This window comes from Phoca vitulina, unplaced genomic scaffold (assembly GCF_004348235.1).
Source record: "Phoca vitulina isolate PV1807 unplaced genomic scaffold, GSC_HSeal_1.0 scaffold64, whole genome shotgun sequence".
Classification (NCBI taxonomy): Eukaryota; Metazoa; Chordata; class Mammalia; order Carnivora; family Phocidae; genus Phoca; species Phoca vitulina.
This window is the reverse complement of record NW_022589767.1, coordinates 6,754,956-6,780,733: the sequence shown is the minus strand read 5'-3', so window position 1 is coordinate 6,780,733 and position 25,778 is coordinate 6,754,956. Positions and strand designations below refer to the sequence as shown.

The window sequence follows — 25,778 nt, the reverse complement described above, 5'->3', positions numbered from 1 at the left end:
TTTAGCAATGTTCTGAAGAGTTTTGATCAAGAAAGGATGCTGTACTTTGTCAAGTGCTTTTTCTGCATCTATTGAGAGGATCATATGGTTCTTGTTCTTTCTTTTATTAATGTATTGTATCACATTGATTGATTTGTGGATGTTGAACCAACGTTGCAGCGCAGGGATAAATCCCACTTGGTGAATAATCCTTTTAACATACTGTTGGATCCTATTGGCTAGTATTTTGGTGAGAATTTTTGCATCCATGTTCATCAGGAATATTGGTCTGTAATTCTCCTTTTTGATGGGGTCTTTGTCTGGTTTTGGGATCAAGGTAATGGTGGCCTCATAAAACGAGTTTGGAAGTTTTCCTTCCATTTCTATTTTTTGGAACAGTTTCAGAAGAATAGGTATTAATTCTTCTTTAAATGTTTGGTAGAATTCCCCTGGGAAGCCATCTGGCCCTGGGCTCTTGTTTGTTGGGAGATTTTTGATGACTGCTTCAATTTCCTTAATGGTTATAGGTCTGTTCAGGTTTTCTATTTCTTCCTGGTTCAATTTTGGTGGTTGATACATCTCTAGGAATGCATCCATTTCTTCCAGGTTATCTAATTTGCTGGCATAGAGTTGCTCATAATATGTTCTTATAATTGTTTGCATTTCTTTGGTGTTGGTTGAGATCTCTCCTCTTTCATTCATGATTTTGTTGATTTGGGTCCTTACTCTTTTCTTTTTGATAAGTCTGGCCAGGGGTTTATCAATCTTGTTAATTCTTTCAACGAACCAGCTCCTAGTTTCATTGATCTGTTCTACTGTTCTTTTAGTTTCTATTTCATTGATTTCTGCTCTGATCTTTATTATTTCTCTTCTCCTGCTGGGTTTAGGCTTTATTTGCTGTTCTTTCTCCAGCTCCTTTAGGTGTAGGGTTAGGTTGTGTACTTGAGACCTTTCTTGTTTCTTGAGAAAGGCTTGTATTGCTATACACTTTCCTCTTAGGACTGCCTTTGCTGAATCCCAAAGATTTTGAACAGTTGTGTTTTCATTTTCACTTGTTTCCACGAATATTTTTAATTCTTCTTTAATTTCCTGGTTAAGCCATTCATTCTTTAGTAGGATGCTCTTTAGCCTCCATGTATTTGAGTTCTTTCCAACTTTCCTCTTGTGATTGAGTTCTAGTTTCAAAGCATTGTGGTCTGAAAATAGGCAGGGAATGATCCCACTCTTTTGGTACCAGTTGAGACCTGATTTGTGACCTAGGATGTGATCTATTCTGGAGAATGTTCCATGGGCACTAGAGAAGAATGTGTATTCCGTTGCTTTGGGATGAAATGTTTTGAATACATCTGTGAAGTCCATTTGGTCCAGTGTGTCATTTAAAGTCTTTATTTCCTTGTTGATCTTTTGCTTAGATGATCTGTCCTTCTCACTGAGGGGTGTGCTAAAGTCCTCCACTATTACTGTATTGTTGTTGATGTGTTTCTTTGACTTTGTTATTAATTGGCTTATATAATTGGCCGCTCCCATGTTAGGGGCATAGATATTTACAATTGTTAGATCTTCTTGTTGGATAGACCCTTTAAATATGATATAGTGTCCTCCCTCATCTCTTATTATAGTCTTTGGTTTAAAATCTAATTTGTCTGATATAAGGATTGCCAGCCCAGCTTTCTTTTGGTGTCCATTAGCATGGTAAAAAATGGCTTTCTACCCCCTCACTTTCAATCTGGGGGTGTCTTTGGGTCTAAAATGAGTCTCTTGCAGACAGCATATCGATGGGTCTTGTTTTTTTATCCAAACTGATAGCCTGTGTCTTTTGATTGGGGCATTTAGCCCATTTACATTCAGGGTAACTATTGAAAGATAGGAATTTAGTGCCATTGTATTGCCTGTAAGGTGACTGTTACTGTATATTGTCTGTGTTCCTTTCTGGTCTATGTTACTTTTAGGCTCTCTCTTTGCTTAGAGGGCCCCTTTCAATATTTCTTGTAAGGCTGGTTTCATGTTTGCAAATTCTTTAGTTTTTTTTGTCCTGGAAGCTTTTTATCTCTCCTTCTATTTTCAATGACAGCCTATCTGGATATAGTATTCTTGGCTGTATATTTTTCTCATTTAGTGCTCTGAATATATCATGCCAGTCCTTTCTGGCCTGCCAGGTCTCTATGGATAGGTCTGTTGCCAGTCTAATGTTTCTACCATTGTAGGTTACAGATCTCTTCTCCTGAGCTGCTTTCAGGATTTTCTCTTTGCCTGTGAGACTCATAACATTTACTATTAGATATCGGGGTGTTGACCTATTTTTATTGATTTTGATGGGGGTTCTCTGTGCCTCCTGGATTTTGGTGCTTGTTTCCTTCCCCAAATTAGGGAAGTTCTCTGCTATAATTTGCTCCAATATACCTTCTGCCCCTCTCTCTCTTTCTTCTTCTTCTGGGATCCCAATTATTCTAATATTATTTTGTCTTATGGTATCACTTATCTATCGAATTCTGCCCTTGTGATCCAGTAGTTGTTTATCTCTCTTTTTCTCAGCTTCTTCATTTTCCATCATTTGGTCTTCTATATCATTAATTCTCTCTTTTGCCTCATTTATCCTAGCAGTTAGAGTCTCCATTTTTTATTGCACCTCATTAGTAGCCTTTTTGATTTTGACTTGGTTAGATTTTAGTTCTTTTATTTCTCCATAAAGGGTTTCTCTAATATCTTCCATTCTTTTTTCAAGCCCAGCTAGTATCTTTAAAATCATCATTCTGAACTCTAGTTCCGACATTTTACTAACGTCCGTATTGATTAGGTCCCTGGCAGTCAGCACTGCCTCTTATTCTTTTTTTTTTTGAGGTGAATTTTTCCATCCTATCATTTTGTCTAAAGGAGAAAAAATGAATGAGAGGACAAACTGCTTACAGGGTAACAATGACTCCAGAAAAATATACAGTAAACAAATCAGAAGAGACCTGAAACTGGGGAAAAGAAAGGGAAAGAAAGAAAAAAGAAAAAAAAATCAAAAGAAAAAGATAAACAAACAAACAAACAAAAAACAGAATATGATCAAATATGATCAGACTGGTGCATAGATCAGTGCCACACACTAGATTTTGGGCGTATTTTGGTCTGTTAGAAGAAAGTACCTCCCAAAATTTTAAAGAAAAGCTTATATATGTACAAAAATAAGGGTTAATACAATGAAGGGATGGAATATGACTGTAAAGATGAAAATTATAAAAGATTTTATAAAAGGAATTGATAAGATAAGAAGTTGTTTGAAAAAAGAAAGAGGTTTTAAAAAAATAAAAGGGAGAGAATATGATCAGGCAAGAGACTAGAACAAAGCCATACACTAGAGATTTAGGGTATATTTTGGTCTGTTAGAAGAAACTGCAACCTAGTATTTTAAAGCGAGAACAACTTATATATATATACATATACCAAAAATTAGGGTGAGCATTATGAAGAGATAGAATATGACTCTAAAAATGAAAAATAGGGGCGCCTGGGTGGCTCAGTTGGTTAAGCGACTGCCTTCGGCTCAGGACATGATCCTGGAGTCCCGGGATCGAGTCCCACATCAGGCTCCCTGCTCAGCAGGGAGTCTGCTTCTCCCTCTGACCCTCCTCCCTCTCATGCTCTCTGTCTCTCATTGTCTCTCTCGCAAATAAATAAAATCTTAAAAAAAAAAAAAAAAAAGGACTTTAAAAAAAAAAAAAGATTTTTAAAAAAGGTATTGATAAGATGTTGGTTGAAAAAGGGAAAAAGAAAAATTCAAAAAAAAAAGAAAATTAAAAAAATTAATTTTGAAAGACTACAGAATCATGGGAATAAAGCCATGAATTCTATGTGCAGTATTCCCCTAGTGCTGGAATTCTGCTGTTCTCATTGATCGGTAAACTTGGTCTTGGCTGGCTGTTCTTGCTGATCTTCTGGGGGAAGGGGCCTGTTTCAGTGGTTCTCAAATGTCTTTGCCGGAGGCGGAATTGTCCCGCCCTCGCCGGGTCCAGGCTAAGTAATCTGCTTGGTCTTGCTCTCGGGAGCTTTTGTTCCCTGCAAGTTTTCAGTACAGCTTTGGAGGACAAGAGTGAAAATGGCAGCCTCCCAATCTCCGCCCCGGAGGAGCCGAGAACTCAGGGCCCCACTCTTCAGTGCACCCCCAGAGAAAAGCAGTCAATCACTCCTGTCTCCCCAGTCTCCGGCCGCACACTGTGCTCACCTGGCCTGTGACCGAGTGTTTCTATCTCTGGCACATGACCCCATGTGGAGTCTCCAAACCCAGCAGATCCCTGCAGTGCACTCCTGCGCTGCTCCTCCCGGGGGAGGAAGGGGAGTCTCCCTGGATCTGCCGCTTGTTGGGTCCCTGCTGGAAGAGCAGTGGCCCGACTGTGCTGCGGATCACGGTTTATGGCAACCCCAAGCTGCGAGCCCACTCCTCAGCTCGGTCTCTGCAGCCAGCTTCCCTGCTCTGATACCTGGAGCTCTGCTACACTCAGGCACCCCTGGTCTTTCTGTGACCCCGAGGGTCCTGAAACCACACTGTCCCAGCGAGGGTTCCACCCCCTGCTTAGCCACTGGAGCGATGTCCTTCAGTGGAGCAGACTTCTAAAATTTCCAATTTTGTCCTCTGCTGCTCTATCACTTGCCAGTAGCAGCTGATGGAGGCTCCCTCCCCTGCCATCTATCTTCCCAAATATCACCTCAGATTCACTTCTCCACACATCCTACCTTCCAGAAAGTGGTCACTTTTCTGTTCTGAGAGTTGCTGCTATTCTTTTCTTTGATCTCCTGTTGAGTTCGTAGGTGTTCAGAATGGTTTGATCCCTATCTACCTGAATTCCTGGGACCAGATGAAATTTAGGTCTCCTATTCCTCTGCCAACTTGCTCCTCCCTCTCCACTCTGCTCTTAGTTCTTAAATTATGATAGAGCCACTCTACTTGATTGTACACAGAGAGAGGTAGGAAGTTGAGGGAGATCCAGGTCAATGGAAACATGCAATAATCTGTCTCCATTTCTTTTCTTTTCTTTTCTTTTTTTTTAAAGATTTTACTTATTTATTTGACAGAGAAAGAGTGAGAGCACAAGGAGGGGTAGTGGCAGGCAGAGGGAGAGGGAGAAGTAGGCTCCCTGCTGAGCAAGGAGCCCAATGCAGGGCTGGATGCAAGGCTCGGTCCCAGGACCCTGGAATCATGTCCTGAGCTGAAGGCAAACAACCGACTGAACCACCCAGGTGCCCCAATCTTTGTCCATTTCTGAACTCAGATCTACTTCACTCCACCCACTGCTTTCGGTGGCACTTAAGCCATAGAACCTGAAAAAAAGTGATGGACTTAAAGGATTCAGGTTCTGTGACATATCATATCCTTTCTCATACTAGGGTGGCAACCATGGGGCAGTAACTATCTAATAAAGATGATCAGAAAAGTACAGATCTGAAAGAAGTTGGATAGGCATAGTGTAACCCTTTCATTGTACAGAGGTGAAAATACGTTTGGTGACTTGTCCAAAGTTATAAAGTTTTCTGTTTAAGAGCTAAAACTATAATCCAGATTTTCTAACTCTGAGCCTGATGTCTTTCCCTGATACCCATCTTGACTTCTTAACACAAATACTGGTTGCAGAATTTGCTAATTTCCTCACTACAATCTTTAGGCTGAAAGATTCTACTCTAAATTTAGCTGTATATAATTAGAGTGACATTGGTTAGTAAGAGTTTTAACTTTAATAACTCCTATTTTATTTTGTATATTTTATCATCAATTAAAAATATCCTGAGATGTTTCCTTTTATGTCTATACATTTGAAATTATTTTATAAAAATTAGATTATTTAACTTTTTGCATGATGTTGAACGATTTTCATGTCCCCCCACCTTTTTTCAAAGATAAATTTGGTTATAGCTCCAGATGTCTAGTTGGAAATCTATGCTCCTATTGAATACTTGAAACTAATCCTCAGATTCCACTTGCCAGGATCTGTGTTCTAAAGGAGCTATTCCTCTCATCTGAGAAGAATCATCTGATAGTCTCTCTTACTTCTTCCACCCCCACCACTGCTGATAAATACCTGTTGAATCATAACTTTATACCCTCAAAGCTCGGGCAATGGTCAGACTTGGAAGATTCTCATTAAACTGAGGTAGTTTATATCTGGCAAGCAATAGTCTGTTAAAAAATGCATTTTTAAAAAGATTTTATTTATTTATAGATCATGATTGGGGGAGGGGCAGAGAGAGAATCTCAGGCAGACTCCATGCTGAGCATGCAGAGCCCAACTTGGAGCTTGATCTCACCACCCTGAGATCATGACCTGAGTCGATGTCAACAGTCAGATACTTAACCAACTGAGCCACCCAGGTGCTTCTGCATTTGGCCTCTTAAAGAAAGGTAGTCGTCATGTTACAATGGAACATCTGCTAAATAATAAGCCATTACATGTTGAGTATCTACGATGTTGTGCCAATATTGAAACTGAACACTCTTTTTCATCATCACATCAATGAATTAGAAGTAAATCGATGTTTGGCAAGGACTTCCTCCTTCACAGTGGAAGCCACATTTTTATTAGTATTATTTTTCCCTTCCAGTTTCAACATCTTGCTACACTTTGTCCCTCACCCCAAACCTGGAAGCTTAAGAACTCAAGAGACTCCACTAGCTTTCTCTAGAACAGCTCTGCTCAACAGAGGGCAATTTTATTCCTAGAGGACATCTGACAATATCAAGAAGCATTTTTTTGATTGTCAGAACTAGGCAGGTGCTACTGGCACCTAGTAGGTAGAACCCAAAGATGCTGCTAAATATCCCACAATGTATAAGGCAGCTGCCACAACGAAGAGTTATCTGGTCCAAAATGTCATTAGTGTTGAGTTGAGAAATCCAGTTCTAGAGAGTGCTGCCCAGATAGCAGTTCCCGGTTTTTCCCTATAGAGATGGAAAGTCCATATTCCCTGCATTTCCATATATGGGAATGGCCATGCTTCATGTATCTGACCAATATGATCATTTATAATGATGAACACACAAGGAGCTCTCAGCAGTAAGGACCGAAGTCTGGAATCATTAGCCACCTTTTATTCATGATTACAAATCACAGAAAGAAGAGGGGTCTTAAGAGTAAAGAAAGTATGTTGAATGGATTTTGTTTGCAGTTTCTCCTCCACTACTGACCTAATTACTAGTCATATAGGAAATGTACAATTGAAGGATTTTAAGGAAACATGACACAATGCAAAGGCAGGTGTAAGGTACCAAGTTAATAATATATACCAATGTCTGTTTTCAGACAATGGAAAGGATAGTGAATCCACATAATGAATATACTAATGGCAACACTTCATTTCTTTCCTTCATGATCATGTTTGATGGAGAATGGCTTGAAATTGCTATTATATAAGCTGGAGGAAAAGTGCTTTGAGAGTACTGAATACAAAATAAAAGAACTAGAGGTTTTACAAATCCCAGCAGATTGGAGGAAGAGAAGACTATTAAAATGTGTGATCCTAGAAGAAAATTGTTTCTGTAATTGAGAAGCTACTTATCAACCAATACTTGCTGTGTATACTTTTTTTTTTTTTTTTTTTGCCATGTATACTTTAATCTCATAGCCTGACTCTTACCTGCAGGATCACTGGAGATGGCTGGCTTATATCCCACACTCCTGGAGCTATCATTTCTATGGGAGGTTCATTCTGTAATGTCATACTGAATAGCATAGACCCGAGAATGGATTTGCTACAAAAGACAACACATATAGATAGACAGGAGTCACTTCAAAAGGGAAGTTATTATTATCTATAAATGCTTTCTTTTGGAATGTAAACATAACCAGCTATTTCCGTGGCTTCATTCAGTAGCTAGAATAGAAATACAATATTCCACAAGTCTAGATACTGATTAGTAGTTAATTCTAATATACGACATGCATGGTTATGTTCACAGACAGCTACATTTATTTTCCACATGAAAAAATTATTTCCACAATAGTTTCTGACAGGTAGAATTTATTTTTAATATCCAACAGTGTTGATTACAAGATGGGATTGAGATTCTTGGAGTTATGAGCACCTCAAGTCAATAAAGATATCAACTCTTCAGAACATGTTTGCTCCACAAAGTGACTAAATTTCCTGAGCATCATTAAAGGTATGAGCTCTAAATTTATAGAAAGAAAATATTTAAATTAGCATATGATCTGCAGAATCAAAATAGTTGTGGGACTTCAGAGAGGAAATGCTTCTAAATAGAAAGATTATTCATAGTCTGAATGTTTAAAAATAGGTTGTAAATTACCATTGTAAATGAGGATGCATACATGAAGACTTTAGACAGGAAGAATTCATGGATGGTTTTAACAGCTTCAGTAACATCCAAATCCACAGATCTTCATAGGAATTAAAAGGGAATCTATACTTGACTGTATGTATGAATTAGATTATTAGTAAAATGTTCCAGTGATCACTGAGGACAGTCTTTGACTTTAATATACCAAAATAAAAATGTAAGCAAGACAACAAAAATTAAAGTTTATAAAGAACTTTAAGATATCAAGTCTTTTTGAAAACACTATAGAGAGGGAAGGAGCTAAGATGGCGGAGTAGTAGGAGGACCCTAGGCTTGCCTTGTCCCTCAAACACAGCTAGATAAATATCAAATCATTCTGAATACCCAAGAAATCAATCTGAGGACTTACAGAACAAACTACACAACTAGAGGGAGAGAGGAGGCCACATCGTGGGAGGTAGGAGGTGTGGAGATGTGTGGAGGGGTGGGAGCCCTGGTCACAGAGAGAGACAAGAGAAAGAGGAGCACACAGGGGATTGCACAAGGAAAACAATTCCCCAAAGCCATTGACCAGGAAAATAAGAGGGGCTGATTTTCATATTTGCCACCAGCAGGGCTCAAAGACTGGAGTTTTAGAGGTTCATGGCATGGCTGGTATAAAGCCCTGAGGGCACTGCAGTGCTCCTGTAGAGAAGGCAGGCAGGTAATTCAGGGAGCATAGGGCATGATCTGTGGATCACCTGAGATGCACTGGAAGATGGGTCCCCCTTCTTGGAGTTCATCTGAGAGAGGAGGCATTGCCTTTCTGGGGACAAAGGAGCTGGTGGGCGCCATTTCCCTCCCCCCAACCCTCAGCATAGATGCAGAGACACCTGCTGAGGGCAGCAAACCTGGACACTGGCTCCTCGGTGCACTTTGCTCCAAATCCCACACTCCTGCACTCTGGTGCAACTGCCCTTTTGGGTCAAGTCTGCACAAATACCAGGGCAGCGAGATCCTCCCCCAGAACACCAGTGTATGTCCCTGCCACAGCAGGTCCCTAAAGTTTGGAGATTGATTGATTGATTGATTGATTGATTTTTAAGTAGGCTCCACATGGTGCTTGAACTCACAATCCTGAGATCAAGACCTAAGCTGAGGTCAAGAGTCAGACACTTAACTGAAAGTAACCCCAGTACCCTTAAAGATTGGAGTTTTAAAACTCAGCTGGCCTGGCTGGCCTAAAATCCAAAGTGCATTGTGCTGCTCCAGGCAGGCAAAATTCAGACACAGATAGTATGAAAACAGTGATCTGAAAAATACCTATGATGCAGGACAGGAAATTATTCACTCTTCTAGGAGGGCTTCCCTGAAAACAGCAAGCACAGACTCCCCTCTGGGGGGACAAAGGAGCTGCCATTTCTCTCCCTGACCCCTCAGCATAAACCAACATCAGTAAACTGCACAGCACCAACACTGGTGGCCTAAACCTAAGCCCTGCCCCCACTGTGCTCTGCTGCTACTGCTTTTCTCCAGGAAGCGTGCCTAAGGACCAGTGCAGCAGGCCCCTCCACCTGAAGGCCAGCACAAATCCCTGCATGCACCATGTCTACTGACCATAGAGTTCTACAACACTTCAGCTCCAGTGGAAATAGTTTTAGGTCTCCATATCCAGGGAGCACAGAGAACTCCCATCAAAATCAACAATACTAAGACATATTGTAGTTGAATTTGCAAAATATAGAGATAAGGAAAATATCCTAAAAGCAGCAAGACAAAATAATTCCCTAACTTACAAGTGAAGAAAAGTAAGGTTAGCAGCAGATCTATCCACAGAAACTTGGCAGGCCAGAAAAAAGTGGCATGATATATTCAACATGCTGAATGGGAAAAATCTGCAACCAAGAATACTCTATCAGAATAGGAGAGATAAAGAGTGTCCTAGAAAAACAAAAGCTAAAGGAATTTGTGTCTGCTAACCCAGTCCTGTAAAAATATTAAAGGGGACTCTTTGAGTGGGAAAAAAGACTAAAAAGGAACAGAGAAAATCTCCAGAGACAACAACAAAACAACCAATAAAATGACACTAAATTGATATCTATCAATAATTACTGTGAATGTAAATGGACTAAACACTCCATCAAAAGACATAGGCTGTCAGAATGGATAAAAAAGCAAGACCCATCTATATGCTGTCTACAAGAAACTCATTTTAGACCAAAACGCACCTGAAGATTGAAAGTAAAGGGATGGAGAAATATTTTATCATGCAAATAGACATAAAAAGAAAGCCAGAGTAGCAAATACTTATATGAGACACACTAGATTTTAAACCAAAGACTGTAACAAAAGATGAAGAAGGGCATTGTATTAAAATAAAAGGGTCTATCCAACAAGGAGCTCTAACAATTGTAAATATTTTTGCCCCCAATTTGGGAGCACCCAAATACATAAAACAATTAATAACAAACATAATGGAACTCATTGATAAAGCAGCAGAGAATTTCCAATGGCAAAAAGACAGTCTCTTCAACAAATGAGTGAAACTGGACCACTTTCTTACACCATACACAAAAATAAATTCAAAATGAGTGAAAGACCTAAATGTGAGACTTGAAACCATAAAAATCCCAGGAGAGAACACAGGCAGCAACTTCTTTGATCTTGGCCATGGCAGCTTCTCACTAGACACATCACCATAGGTAAACAAAGGGAAACAAAGGCAAAAATGATCTACTGAGACTTCATCAAGATAAAAAGTTTCTGCACGGTGAAGTAAGCAATCAACAAAACTAAAAGGCAGCCTACGGAATGGGAGAAGATATTTGCAAATGATATTTCTGATAAAGGGTTTGTATCCAAACCTATAAAGAGCTTATCAAACTCAACACCCAAAAAACAAATAATCCAGTTAAGAAATGGGCAGAAGACATGAATAGACATTTTTCTTTTTTTTTTTTTTAAGATTTTATTTATTTATTTGACAAAGAGAGACACAGCGAGAGAGGGAACACAAGCAGGGTGAGTGGGACAGGGAGAAGCAGGCTTTCCGCTGAGCAGGGAGCCCGATGGGGGCTCGATCCCAGGACCCTGGGATCATGACCCCAGCTGAAGGCAGACGCTTAATGACTGAGCCACCCAGGCGCCCCCTGAATAGACATTTTTCTAAGGAAGACATAAAGAAGACATCCAGATGGCTAACAGACACATGAAAAGATGCTCAACATCACTCATCATCAGGGAAATACAAATCAAAACTACAATGAGATGCCACCTCACATTGGTCAGAATGGCTAAAATGAACAACACAGGAAACAACAGATGTTGGCAAGGATGCGGAGAAAAGGGAAATTTTACACTGTTGGTGGAAATGCAAACTTGTGCAGCCACTCTGGAAAACAGTATGGAGGTTCCTCAAAAAGTTAAAAATAGAACTACCTTACAATCCAGGAATCACACTACTAGGTATTTACCCAAAGGGTACAAAAATACTGATTCAAAGGGATACGTGCATCCTGATGTTTATAGCAGCATTATCAATAATAGCCAAATTATGGAAAGAGCCCAAATGTCCATCGACTGATGAATAGATAAAGAAGAGGTTGTATATATATATATGTGTGTGTGTGTGTGTGTGTGTGTGTGTGTGTGTATATATATATATATATATATATATATATAATGGAATATTACCCAGCCATTAAAAAAGAATGAAATCTTGCCATTTGCAATAATGTAGATGGAATTAGAGAGTATTATGCTAAGTGAAATAAGTCAGTCAAGGAAAGACAAAGACAAATACCATATGATTTCAAGAAACAAAACAGATGAACATAGTGGGGAGAAAGAGAAAGCGGCAAACCATAAAACAGACTCTTAACTGTAGAGAACAAACTGAGGGTTGCTGAGGGGAGGTAGGTGGGGGGGGATGGGTTAAATGGGTGATGTGGATTAAGGAGTGCACTTGCTGTGATGAGCACAGGGTATTGTATGTAAGTGATGAATCAGTAAATTCTGCTCCTGAAACTAATATTACACTCTATGTTAACTAACTGCTATTTAAATAAAAACTTGAAAATAAAAAAAATACTATCAAATTCCATTATTCCCTTTATCAGACACTACAAAAAATATGAAGGAAAAATCTAACAAGTAAAGTTCTCTTTAAACCTTTAGCTTTCTGAGGCTTGCTTATTTTCCATGTCTAAAGATATTGTTAGAAAGTATCTGCCCAAGGGAGTATAATTTGTAAACATTATTGGACAGATATTTTTATAAGACCCAGGGTTATTCTTCTAGCAGGATGAATTTTGAATTTTCTTTATCCCTTTGTTCCATACCTCCTTCAGCTGGTGAAACTTGTTTTTTCAGATAACAATCCAGAGGGGATGGCATTAGCAACCTAAAAGTCAGCTTAATGATATAAAGATTAGAAAATTATAAGTCATTTTTCATTATAGAGTATAAAACCTTCCCCAAAATGGTCTGAAGCATCCATCTGCCTGGAAAAAGTTTTGGATTAACTTCAGGCAGAATGCAAGAGGAAGAAGGAGCACATCTAACACCAAACTTGGAGGACTCAGATGTTAATATTCCCCATAGTATTTATAGAAAATATTCTGTCCATGGTTAAGGGTTAACAGGAATGAAGAAGGAGAATGTGGCATATTGGGTGGAGATCGCCACCACTTTCTGGCAATTTGAGATTATGGGAAGCAGAAGATAGAGAAAGAGGAAACAGGATGAGTATGACAGACAGAGGTGTCCCAATTTCCCCCTCTTCTGCCTTTGGAAGTCAAATGCAGAGAAGTGTTAGATAAATGAGCACAGTTCAAGGCAGAGGGTGCTTGCTCCTTTAGCACTCTGTGCTTCAAATCCTGGAGGAAAATCACATCTTGAGCCACTCCTGTACCTACTTGTGTCATGACCTTAAAGTTGGGGCCACATGGCAAAGAGACAGAAGGAGCTCTTGAGTTTAGCTTTATTAGGCCCTCTTTGGTTTCTGTATAGAAAGGATGAGATGTAGAAACAGCTAAAAATATCTGGGTGAGGGGTCCTCCAAAAGGGGTCATGTGGTGGGGATAAGGTGTCTCTGTGATAAGGGCATCTGATCGAACAATCCAAGCTGATGTCAACTGGGAGTCACAATTAAACCTCGGATGGCTCTATGGTACCTAAGAGAGCCCAAGTCATTCAGGGAATGCCAGTAAGCCCTAGCCAAGCTAGAAGAGCCCCAGTCATGAGCTACACTAGCTGTAACAAGCAGTCACCAGCTTAAAACGTGCATTTGATTTGGATATCGGAAGTCACCAGGCCAAAGCATCTGTTCCTTTCTGATCCTGTGAATCCAGACACCCTCTTAGACAGAGAATCAGGGTGTCAGGAAGCTATCTGAGTGACTGAATGTTTTATCCAAAAGAGGCTGTATATTTCTAAAAGAACTATTTAAATTACTGAATTGACTAATATTTTGTCACTGATGTAAAGTTTTTTCTCCTTATTAGTTACAGGGCAGGAACTCATGAGGAAAAGTGTGATTTATTTATTGCATTTTTTCTTCACATCTAAGTTGTATGATGAATTACACTTATGACCTTACTATACTTATATGTCTTGACCATACTTCGCTTTGAAAATCTTAAGTGTTCTAAGCTAATTCCTACAGTGGATGAAGGGACTCAAGAAAAACTGTCAGTATCTTCATTACTCTCCTTGGATGAAGTCTGGATTAACAGTTGCCGTGGGCTTAACCCTGAGGCATGTTGTACAGAATGAAGTCAGAACATTTGAATCAAGTATGTATATGAAGAGACTTACCAAGCAATAGAGAATAGGGAGAATAAACTTGTAGCTGTCTAAGTGAGGCTTGTATACCACATGCTTCAAGGCAATTCAAGAGGGAAAGGATGGTTGGCACCATTCTTTGGGCTCTCTGTATGTTTAATATTAGCTAATTTACTTTCTGATAATGGATTGTACTTAAACATTTTTTGAGATATTGCAAATATCTCTACAAATAGATATTTGTAATATCTAATATATTCTAATATATTAATATCTGTAATCTCTAATAAATTCCCAAAGACGCCTGTAAATAGAAAATATGGGGATGATGAAGATAATTAGTGGAATTAAGATGTGAAGAAAACACATCTAAGATGGTGGTCTCAGGAAGAAGATGAAAATGGAAACTTTTAATACCCAGGCCAGTGGGGACCACAGTAGTTTTTATATTACTACTGTTAGAAGGTTTATTAAGTCAATTTAAAATTAAGCAAACAATTAAAAACATGATGAAGATAGGAAATGGGAAACAGTTTCTTTTGTGAAAAAAAAATCAGACTATTTCAAGACATCTGTACCCTATCTTCATAAGGTAGGCTAAGTTTAACTTCTTTGAACTTCTTGGATAAAATCAGTGGTTTTCAAAGGAGTTTTATATTTGTTTTCATATGGCTTGATGGTTGGAGGTGCATGTTATAAAGGTGGTAAGGAGATGGCAAATAGATTGGATGCCAGGATTTTAAATTCTCCCCGTTTCCCATTCATCACCCAACAAAACACATGGACTGGTCATCACTCTTATACTCTGAGATTTTGAATTAGATACCATTAGAAAAAGGGCCACACTGCTAAATATAACATTTCAAAGTATTTGTTCTGGAATATCCTTAAGGATCTATTTGATTTCAATATTGTATAAATTCTTATGCCTAGAAAAACCAACCTCAAATCTGTGGCACCAGAACAGATGGGCTGGTTTACCTTCTCTGGACCCCTGTTCCTCTAGCTATGAAATAAATGGTTTGAATAAAATAATTATTGTCACTTTTAGTTATAGGATTTTATGTGCATCATGGCTCGGCATTCTGGGACCAAGAATAGAAAAGACTCCGGATATGGGCAGCGAGCATGTCCATAGGATCTGATGTTATAAAACTCTGAGATTTTGCTGATCATAGGTCTAATAGGTTTCATGCCCAAGAGCAGAGCACAGGCAAAGCTGAGGCAGGAGCTTCTTGTATATGGTTGAGATTGTCACAGTGCATTCGTGGAGCAAGGTGTGACACCTAAGGGCAGGAAGGGGGGCAGCTTAAGGTAGTAACACATGTAGAGAGAAGTCAGACTTGCATTCTGGTTCTTGTTCTATTCTAGGCTGGTGACTTATAAAAAGTCCCGTAACCTTCCTTTATCATAGAGATCTTCATCTGTAAATGAGGTATTTGTACTATTTGAGCTTTGTGGGTCTCTCTTGGACAGGAAGGATAGTTAATAAGGACTTCCCACCCACAACTGTTTTTATAAATTTGATTTTGAGGATATATCTGAAATGATAAGATACAGTGGGGTCAGGGTTGGCTACTTAGGCAACAATCTAAGGAATCAAGTTGTTTTGTATATGTGCTGCCGAAGCGAGCACGAGGAATCAAGTTGTTTTGAAATTAAGATTTATTTTGGGTCTCTTTTGAAAATCTGAAAATATTCTAATTTTTCTGGTCTTTAACACACCCAGAGAGCTTTGAGAATACCGATACCTGGACCCCACTGCAGATCAATTAAATCAGAATATTTGGGAACATTTGGGTTTTGGATTTATTTTAAATCTCCCCAGGAGAATCTATTATTCAATGTTGAGGACTTTTGTGTTGAAGGAGTTTATCACAATTTAGAAACGCTAAGTAACTAGCACACTATTTGTTTCGAACTTAAGTAGGGAAGCTAGCTCACAGAAGTTGTTGAGATAAGAAAAGCACTTTCCTATTGCAGTATGGAGGCATTGTGAATATAGATGCAATGGAAATTCCATCTGCAAAAGAGAAGATTATAAAACTTCTGTGGGCAAAATTTTACCTTTGTACTTTGGATGTTTTTTATAGATCTGAAGGTGAATTTGTGTGCTTCAAAATGTTTAAGTTTATTTTTATTTGTGGACATTCCTGATGCAGCCATAACTGATATATTTGAGTTTAATCACCCATTGGTTCTTCTGAAAACCACAAAGAGATAGGAAGCCTTTAATTCGGCATATTTTCAGGTTGTGTGTAGGCTGGACAAATAAAGATATAAGTGCTCATGACAGCTCCACATGGTTAGGTATGAGCAATTCAAACTGTAATAAGTGACAGATTTAATATGAAATGTTTATGGACAGGGGTCATTCCATGAAAGGAAATGAAATTAAGTGACCTGTTTGCTGTGATCTGGAAATAGCTGCATCAAATAAATTGGGTTAGAATCTCTGTCACTCAGAGCAATGAACACAGTGGGAGTCATCACATTCCCTAATTGCCCTACATGACGGATTTTTGATGTCTTGAAAAGATCTGGATTTCTTCAAATTGTTTAGCCCAGGAGAGAAGCAGATTTTCTGATTTTTCATGAGAAATGCTCTTTTAGAAATATATTTACAAATGCTTATCAAAGTGCTCTTTGAAGTAAGTTTTGTTTTCTGATGTGATGTCTCATCATCCACAATTTCAATCTCTTTCCCTTAGGAAAACACCACCTAGTATCAGTCCCAGATGAGCACTCACATAAAAATGTTTACTAATGGTAAATGATACATGACAAAACAACATGGAGACAGTATTTTTACTATCATAACCATCTAGAAAAAAGCCTTGAAGATTAGTCTAAAAGATATATTCCAAACTTCTTATATATTTAATGTTTATTGATTGCATGTTATGTGCAAAGTAATGTATTAGATGATGGAAGGGAATAAAATGGACTGAATTTTTTCAGTGAATAGCTAGAAATTTTATTCTACAAACATGCTAGATGTTACAAACACAGCAGTTGAAACTTTAAAGAAACTCACTCAAGAGAAGGAAGGGCACTTGCAGAGCCGCGCCTAGTGAGAAAGTAATGAAAGTTCTTAGCCCACAAATAAGATTTTTGAAATATCTGCTAACAGCAGTAGGTATTCCTTTTAGGGCTAAACTATTTCTTTTTTTTAATTTTTATTTTTAAATAATCTCTACACCCAACCTGGGGCTTGAACCTGCCACCCCGAGATCAAAAGTTGCCTGCTGGGGGAACTTGGATGGCTCAGTCAGTTAAGCATCCAACTCTTGATTTCGGCTCAGGTCATGATCTCAGGGTCATGATACGGAGGCCCACCTTGGCCTCCATGCTCAGTGGGTAGTCTGCTTGAGATTCTCTCTCCCTCTGCCCTCCCCCGCCGACATGTTTTCTCTCTCTCAAATAAGTAAATAAATCTTTAAAAAAAAAAAAAATGTCGCATGCTCTACCGATTGAGCCAGCCAGGCACCTGAGGGCTAAACAGTTTCTTATAGACTTTTGAAATTTTACTTTATTCTAAATCTCCTATAGGGTTTGATTTTTTTCTAGTTCAATTTAATAAACAAACCTCCACTGATCGCCTATTTATAAGAGCTACAATGTTGGGGGCGCCTGGGTGGCTCAGTTGTTAAGTGTCTGCCTTTGACTCAAGTCATGATCCCAGGGTCCTGGGATCGAGCCCCGCATCGGGCTCCCTGCTCTGCAGGAAGCCTGCGTCTCCCTCTCCCACTCCCCCTACTTGTGTTCCCTCTCTCACTGTGTGTCTCTCTGTCAAATAAATAAATAAATAAAATTAAAAAAAAAAAAGAGCTACAATATTAGATGATAGATATTACAAAGATAAATATATTGCTGTCCTCAAGAAACAAATACGAGGAAATGGACACGTGAAAACAAATAATAGAGCAACACACACACACACCAGATCAGAATTAATCCAAAAAGATGATCTTAAAGATTTACCACAATTGTTTGGATCATAATTTATTTATAATGACTAAATTTGGGAACAAAAACTGATGAAGAATTTTCTTAGCATTTTTATATTATTTATATTATTATATTATTACATTTTGTGTTATAAACATTCTTTGTAACTATTAAAATAGCAATATACACTCTAATTTTTTGAAGGTCCTGTATTTTATAATTTGATTGTAAAGCAAGTCCTGCCATGTGAAAATTAACTAAGCTGATTTAATTGAAATATTTTTTCCTTAATAGTATAAAAAACCATGCAATTGACTTTATCAATATTCTAAGTATTAATTTTTCCAAATCCTTATGGTTAAGTCAACAGTTAATTTTGCAATGGCCATTAGTTCTGATAGACTATCTGAACTCATAGTTGGTTTACTTTTCTGAAAAATTTCATCTTCAAATTACCAAATATTTTCTTCTTGGCAATAAAAGATCAGCAGACCAGTTACATTGTATAATTTTACTTCAGCCAGAATTCCATGACTCACATTGTTTCTAAATGACAGTATTGATCTAAGTCATTCTGAATTACTAATGCCAGAGAAACTGGTTGGTCAGACAAGGAAAAGCAATTGAAATTGGTCATGCCAATACCTTTTTATTATAAATGACCCAGTTGACAAATTGAGCATGAAGCCTGTTTCTAAAGCCATTTCTACATTTTTGCTTTCAGTTCCACATTCAATAGTCATGATTTATATTGAGCTACCTCAATTTTGAATAAAATGTCTTCTTGATTTTCTCATTATTCCACATACTGCAAAATAGTCATTTCCAAGGAGATTTTTTATTGATATGAGAGCTTTATTAAGAACAAATGATATACTTACTCTTTTGGAAACACTGGAAGACAAGTCCAAGCCAATAAATTGGCATTATTGGTTGCATAGACAATCCCAAACAATCTTATAGTGAGCATGGATTCCCTTGGAAGTGACTTTATTTCAAGAGGAAAATTGATCCTTAAAATAAAAGAAAAAAGTAGATTATCTACCCAGTTACAATGATATTTTCATAGATATTTTTTAATATAATGGTATGTGATAAAATTAACTTTTTGAATTGAGGGATCCTTTTGAACTTTTGTGTTTGATCTTGTAAAAATGGAAATATGGCAGAAATACATAGAGTAATGAGATGGGTTATTCAATCAATGGGGATTGCTTTAATTATAATTTTGACATGTAAGCTTATTTTTAAAATTTATAATGACTTATGCATTTACTCTTTGTAAACACAGAAGAAAGAATGACTAACATTGTCTTAGGGAATGGGGGAAGGAAGGAAATAACTTGAAATGGGTCTTAAAGAGTAAGTTGGCTATAATTAGATGGAGATTTGGAAAAAAAAAAATTCCAAGAAGAGAAAAGTACATAGACAAGGTCATTCATTCATGGAAAGATTAAGTGTAGCTGAGAAATGGTGAGTACCTCATTGTGGCTAGAACGAGGGATGTGGTCAAGTTGGTTGGGGAAGTTATAGAGGATGTCATTGAAAAAGGTAGGTAGTTGCCAGAATGCTTAAGAACTCTGTATGCCAGGCAAGGGAATTTGAGCTTTTTCTTAATGGCAAAAGGGAATATTTTCCCAAGACAGCTAAAAGTATAGAGAGTTGTTTACGATTTTAAATGTGAACCATTCTGGGTAAGAGATCCCCAGGCTTTTGGGGGATGATTGCTAAAACGTAATGGACATACCAATTTCTGGATAGGTCAAGGTGAAGGAATCCCAAATACAGACCCTGGATGGATTGTTGATATTGGGCAAAAAAGGCGACCAAGGATAAACACAGGATCGTTAGTGAGAAAAACTTGAATTCAGATATCAAATCCATTAATATATAAAAGAGAATGTCTAGAAGGTTACAAATGATACTATAAAGACTGGGAGGGGTACACCTGGGTGGCATAAGTGACCAAGAAGAAAAAGCTTTGACAGAAAGTTGAGAGTGTGATCTGAGGTCTCTAATGGAGGGTAGGGAGAAGGGTACTTTTCTTTCCTTTTTGGAGTCATCTCAGTCATATAGAAATGATCAGATTCTATTATAAGAATATCAAGACAAGTATGGCATTTAGGAGAGATCTATTTGTGAGACAAGGAAATGAAAGACATCAAGAAATTTATATGTTTGCTAGAAAATGAGAATGCTAGGAAGAAATGGAAAAACTAAACAGAGGTTAGCAAAGTGAAGACTCATGGGAGCCGATTCACCAAAGGATGGGCAAAGAAAAAAAGTGACTGGAAGAGCAAATGGGACAGCTTGTATTGTATGATAACTGATAGGTTGAGGAGTATAAACAGAATCCACTGGCCTTGTGATTCCCAGTTGAATTTTGACATCAAATTGTTTAAGCAGTAGGTAATTAGGAGAGGACTGATGATGACCAAAGCCAATGTTCGGGGCGCCTGGGTGGCTCAGTTGGTTAAGCAACTGCCTCCGGCTCAGGTCATGATCCTGGAGTCCTGGGATCGAGTCCCGCATCGGGCTCCCTGCTCGGCAGGGAGTCTGCTTCTCCCTCTGACCCTCCTCCCTCTCATGCTCTCTGTCTCTCATTCTCTCTCTCAAATAAATAAATAAAATCTTAAAAAAAAAAAGCCAATGTTCAATTGGAAGGTGCTGACTGAGTTGAAGCCTCAGTTAATATTGAGCATTTTCTCACAGTAGCAGTTGGCTGTCTAATCTGGATATTAGGGAGAAGTCTTTACTCAAAGTGTCAAATAAGACATTGATGACCCCCTTTTATGAGTGGCGGGGGGGTCAGTATCCAGCCTAAGAAATAATGAGATGTCAATTCAGCTAGTGACCATACTGATTTTGAAGAAGTACACACCCATCTCCCCAATATGCTCTTCCCTGTGATAAAGAGCCCCAGATCCTGGGTGGCAATAAAGCAGCTAACAAGAGAGAAGACAGAAGAGCTATTTTAGAGGTAAAATGAATAACTAATATTTGACTGACAACATATTAGTAGAATAGGACAATGAAGAATTAAAGATGAATTCTAGACTTCTAGATTACATTATAGTTGATAACTTTAACTGATACAGAAATATAAAATAAAAAGGAAATTGAGATGGGGTAATATGTGCAGTTTAAGGCATGATATAATTGATTAATATTAATTCTGAGATGTCCATATGTAAGCTGTGTGGAGAGGACAGTGAGAAGTTTGGATCTGGATATATTTGCATTCAAATATCAGCCCTATGACTAATAAGCCTCATTTTTCCTTATCCACATAATGGATCAAACATTGTATAAGACAATAGGTGGCAAATGGTAGCAATACATCAGTAATACATTCATTATTCAATCAATAAAGTAATGATTTATATTAACCATTGTAGACAGATGAAATTTAATTCTAGTTAAATGTAGGGAAGGGAAATAAAGTGAAGACTATGGTAAAGAAAATCTATTTTTTCAAGATTAGCAAAGTTTAGATTATTAAAAAATTAATTTGTTTTATATTTAGATATTTAAAAGTCTTTCTTTTCCTTCATATTCTTTCACACTCATAATATCCACTTAAGATAATGTGGACATACTTCTCAGCTTAGAAGAAGTTCTGAAACTCAACATAAAATGTTGATGTTCTTGTGGAATGCACAGTAATTTCTTGAATGTTCTCTCTTTACTTGTAATTGATTTTCTCTTCAGTTTTCATGTTTCTGTGCTAGAATGAAAGCTATAATTTCACTGTATTCCTCACCTAATCTAGAGTGTTCTTTTTCTCATTGAGTCTGGCTTCTTCATGTCTAACTTCACTTATTAGTGAGCTTTCACCTCAAGAATGACAAAAATTCAATAAGTTACAGTGGATAGTTACTGTCAATCTCCATTTTGTCATTTTTTATTAATAAGAATAAATTCTTCTAGGAAAGAATACATGCTCTCTGAATAGTTATTTATTCATTTCTTGAATACCTATGGATTTTTAAAGCCAGAATAATCTCACATTCACTGGAAAATCTTTTTTTTAAACTTCTACACAGCTATCGAAAAATCAAAGGAATGAACTTTTAGACCAAAAAAAGGAGAAAAACACTTAAAGGGACAAATCAGTAAGTGAAGTTGAATTGCTCCTTTTTATGCAAGCAGTTGGCATAGACTGCAAGTTTTAACCATATATTTACCTTACTCTACTGCTGAAAAAATGAATAAACACGAAAATTTTTCTGAAATTTTTTTCCTTCTATATGCGATAGTTTCCCTAAGACCAGAGTAAATTTCATAGTGAAAAATGGGAGATTTAATAAAATCACAATGTTTAGAACTCTCCTTTTAATACTGATATTTGACAACACAGCATTGTAAGGATTTTTGTGATGTTAAACAGGAAGCCATTTCAGGACTTTTAAACAGAATAATAACATAGCCTGACCTACATTTTAAAAGAAGTCACTTTAGCTACTGTGTGAGAAGGACTATAGAGGTGCAAGATAAGTAGGGAGACCATTATATAGCGACTGTGGTAATTCAGGGGAGAGAGAATGAGGGCGTAGACCAAAGAAAGTGATGAGAAGTATTCTGAAGGGAGAGCCTGTAGGATTTCCTGGACATGGGATCTAAGAGAACGAGATTCAGGGTAAAGATGTGACCTGAACAACTGGCACTGAAAATGACAGTCCAGGGTGGCTATCCATGGATGGAACAAGTTTGGAATGTAAGCTTAAGAGTACTGTTTTAGACATGCTGAATGTGTAAGTGTGGAGTTTGTGACTGATGCCTGTGTTGGTGATATTAATAATTTTTGGAGATTCTGACATATAGACGGCATTTAAAGCTATGTGATGATAAGAGAAAGCTAAAGGAGAAAGGTAAATACAACAGAAAAGAGGCATAAGTGCTAAGACCATGATCAGTCTGTGGAAAGAAAAGAAAATAGAGAAGGAATGTCCAGTACAGGAAGAGGAAAGCAAAAAGAATATGGGAGCCAAGAGGAGAGCATAGTTCAAGACGGAGAGTGAGATCAACAGTGCCAAATGCTCCTAAATAGATCACGTAAGATGAAGACTGAGAAACTAACATTAGATTAACTATGCAGGTCACTAGTGACTCTAATGGGCAATTTCAGTGAAACAGAGGAGATGAAAGCCTAATTGGAGTATATTTTAGAGCAGAGAAAAAAAAAAAAACTGAAGAAAGTGAATATATACAACTCTCTGGAAGGGTTTTGCACTAAAGCAGAGGGAAAAAAATGGGGTGGCTGCTGGTAAGAGAATGGAGTAGAACTTTTTTTTTTTTTAATTTAAGATGAAAGAACTACTTATAGAATATTAATACTCTGCCAAGGATTTTATATGTTTTAAGAAATAGTATAGAAATCACAGTAAAAACATCAGCTTTGGAGTGAGAGTAGGTCTGAGCACTAGTTCTGCCATTTACTCATTGGGACCTGGGGCAAGTTAATTAAACTTTGTAACCTCAATATTCTGATCTTCAAAAAAGGGTGACAATACCCGTTTCATTTCTTTGTTGTTAAGATGAGATAATATATTTGGGGTATATTATCATGATTGAAATATGTAGTCAAAATCTATGTCATATATTATTAAATAACAAAGTTTCTGTCCTTAAGTGTACAGTCTAGTAATGAAATGTATAATCAATTATAGTGTAATAGATATATGTTAATAAAATATATAAAGAAGGCTACAGGCACCTAGAAAAATGGTAAATAACTATTTTTAATGGAAATGAAATAAAATGAAAATAATTCTAGGTTGAGGTCACTAACTCTATTGAGGGAAACAAAAAACTCACAGTAAAAATAACGCATGTACAGTCTTGAAGGAACAGAAGAAAAATATATCAGTGTAGTTATTCCAACAGCACTAAGGATTTTCAATTTATTTGGGGACTTTTTTGGGGGGGATTTTTAAAAAACTGACTTTAGATTTAGTAGGGTTTTTTTATTGAATTAAATGATAGCACATATCTATCGGCTGAAAATTAATCTGATTTTTTGAAATAGCTAGGAGTAAGTTTTAATTAAGTCAGAAGAATAATTTTAGTCATTGAGCTGATTAATAATATTTTTAAAGAATCACTTGTTACATGAAATTCATTCATTTGCCCAAGAACAATTACTGAATTCTTACTCTATCTGATACTGCTTATGCTGCTATGGCCAGAATAAAAAATTTTAAAAAGAAAATAAAATGACAAAAACCACAAAAAAGATCTTTGTATCATTTGGCAAAAGCAAACAGAAATATAAGCAAACACATTCAGGAAGGGACCATAAGAGAGTAGATTGAGGTTCCCATCAACCAACAAAAGAAAAGTGGCCAATTATTTCTAATGATACAAAGAAGAGTTTACAGAGAAGGTGAAAGAGTGTCTTGAAAGATAATTAGGAGACGAACCATGAGAGACTATGGACTCTGAGAAACAAACTGAGGGTTCTAGAGGGGAGGAGGGTGGGGGGATGGGTTAGCCTGGTGATGGGTATTAAGGAGGGCACGTTCTGCATGGAGCACTGGGTGTTATACGTAAACAATGAATCATGGAACACTACATCAAAAACTAATGATGTAATGTATGGTGATTAACATAACATAAAAAAAAAGATAATTAGGTGTTCCCAAGGTGGGCAGTAAAGACACTGTACTCTTGACAGATGGAGGACCCCTAGCAGAGGCATGACTTCTCAGTTTATAGTTAGGGTAAATAGATCAAATGCAGAATGACTGGGTACAGGGTCGTAGAGTGGGGTTAACTTCAGAGATAAAGGTGCAGAGATAGGCAAGGGCCAAACCACTGGGAGCCTTGTGTGCTGTGCTAAAGGATCTGTATTTTACCTTATGAGAATTGGGGAACCACTGAGGAATTTCACAAGCAGAATTCATTCTGTGCAATAGAAGAGGACTTTGTAATTGAATATCAGGTCTTTGGTCAAGGGAATTAAGAGCCTAAGGGAAGATAAATGTTGTCATAGTCCTAGTAAAAGGAGGAATTGCTTTTGCATAGAAGGAACCATGGAGTACGTAAAAATTGAAGGCCACATGTCATGTCTCCATTGATTGTGGTAACACTAAGATTAGGATAAGTGGTGCTATCTAACACCATCCTCGGAGTCCCAGAAATTTCGGCACATATTTCTCAGTGAAAAAGGACAATATTGGGGAATCAAATCATCTTCCAAGAAAGCCAGATCTGGTAAAGGGGGGATGAGACGTAGGTTGGTTTTCTTCTATTTGAGGTGGGAAGAAAATTGTCAGTGCAGCATTGGAGACCCCAGAGAAATGACTGAAAGCTAATGGAGTAGTGTCATAGGAACAGCAAGAAAAAGTGGAAATAATCACGAAATAGCCATAGATAGGGCCTATGAATGTCCTGAGATTCTGAGTAAAGACTTGAGGTGGAGGGAAGGGGACAGAGGAGAGCAAGAAGGAATGAACTGTGTCAAGAAGGTACTTTTTTCCTTCTTCATTTAATAAATGTCTCTAAAATGAGAAACTAGGAGTCAATCACCCAAAATTAGATGGTAGTTTGCACAGGCATAAATAATTATTATCAAAAAACTTGACTGTTTAAATAAATTTATAATTGGCTTTCATGGGAAAGTGAAGATTACATGTTTCTTCATTGTTATACCTGGAATCTACTTCCCCCAACCCCAAATAGAGGGTATCTCTTACATCCACAGTCTGTGAATGATTAATAATTCTGTTTTTTCCAATTTCCCTTTTTGATCAGTTTGGTAATGTGGATTGGACACTTGTCTAGATTTCTAAATGGACTTTTAATCTGTTGAACT

The 25,778-nt window shown here is 37.6% G+C and overlaps 1 protein-coding gene across 2 annotated transcripts in view; it reads right to left on the bottom strand.

Moving 5' to 3' along the window:
• PIK3C2G (phosphatidylinositol-4-phosphate 3-kinase catalytic subunit type 2 gamma) overlaps positions 1-25,778 on the bottom strand; it is a 340,658-nt gene that overhangs the window by 239,888 nt on the left and 74,992 nt on the right. For both annotated transcript variants that reach the window (XM_032391756.1, XM_032391757.1), the window contains 2 exons: positions 18,844-18,975; positions 7,585-7,699 (listed from right to left, as the gene is read on the bottom strand). In XM_032391756.1, the coding sequence (XP_032247647.1) occupies positions 7,585-7,699; positions 18,844-18,975 (247 nt within the window). The remainder of the gene's footprint in view (positions 1-7,584; positions 7,700-18,843; positions 18,976-25,778) is intronic.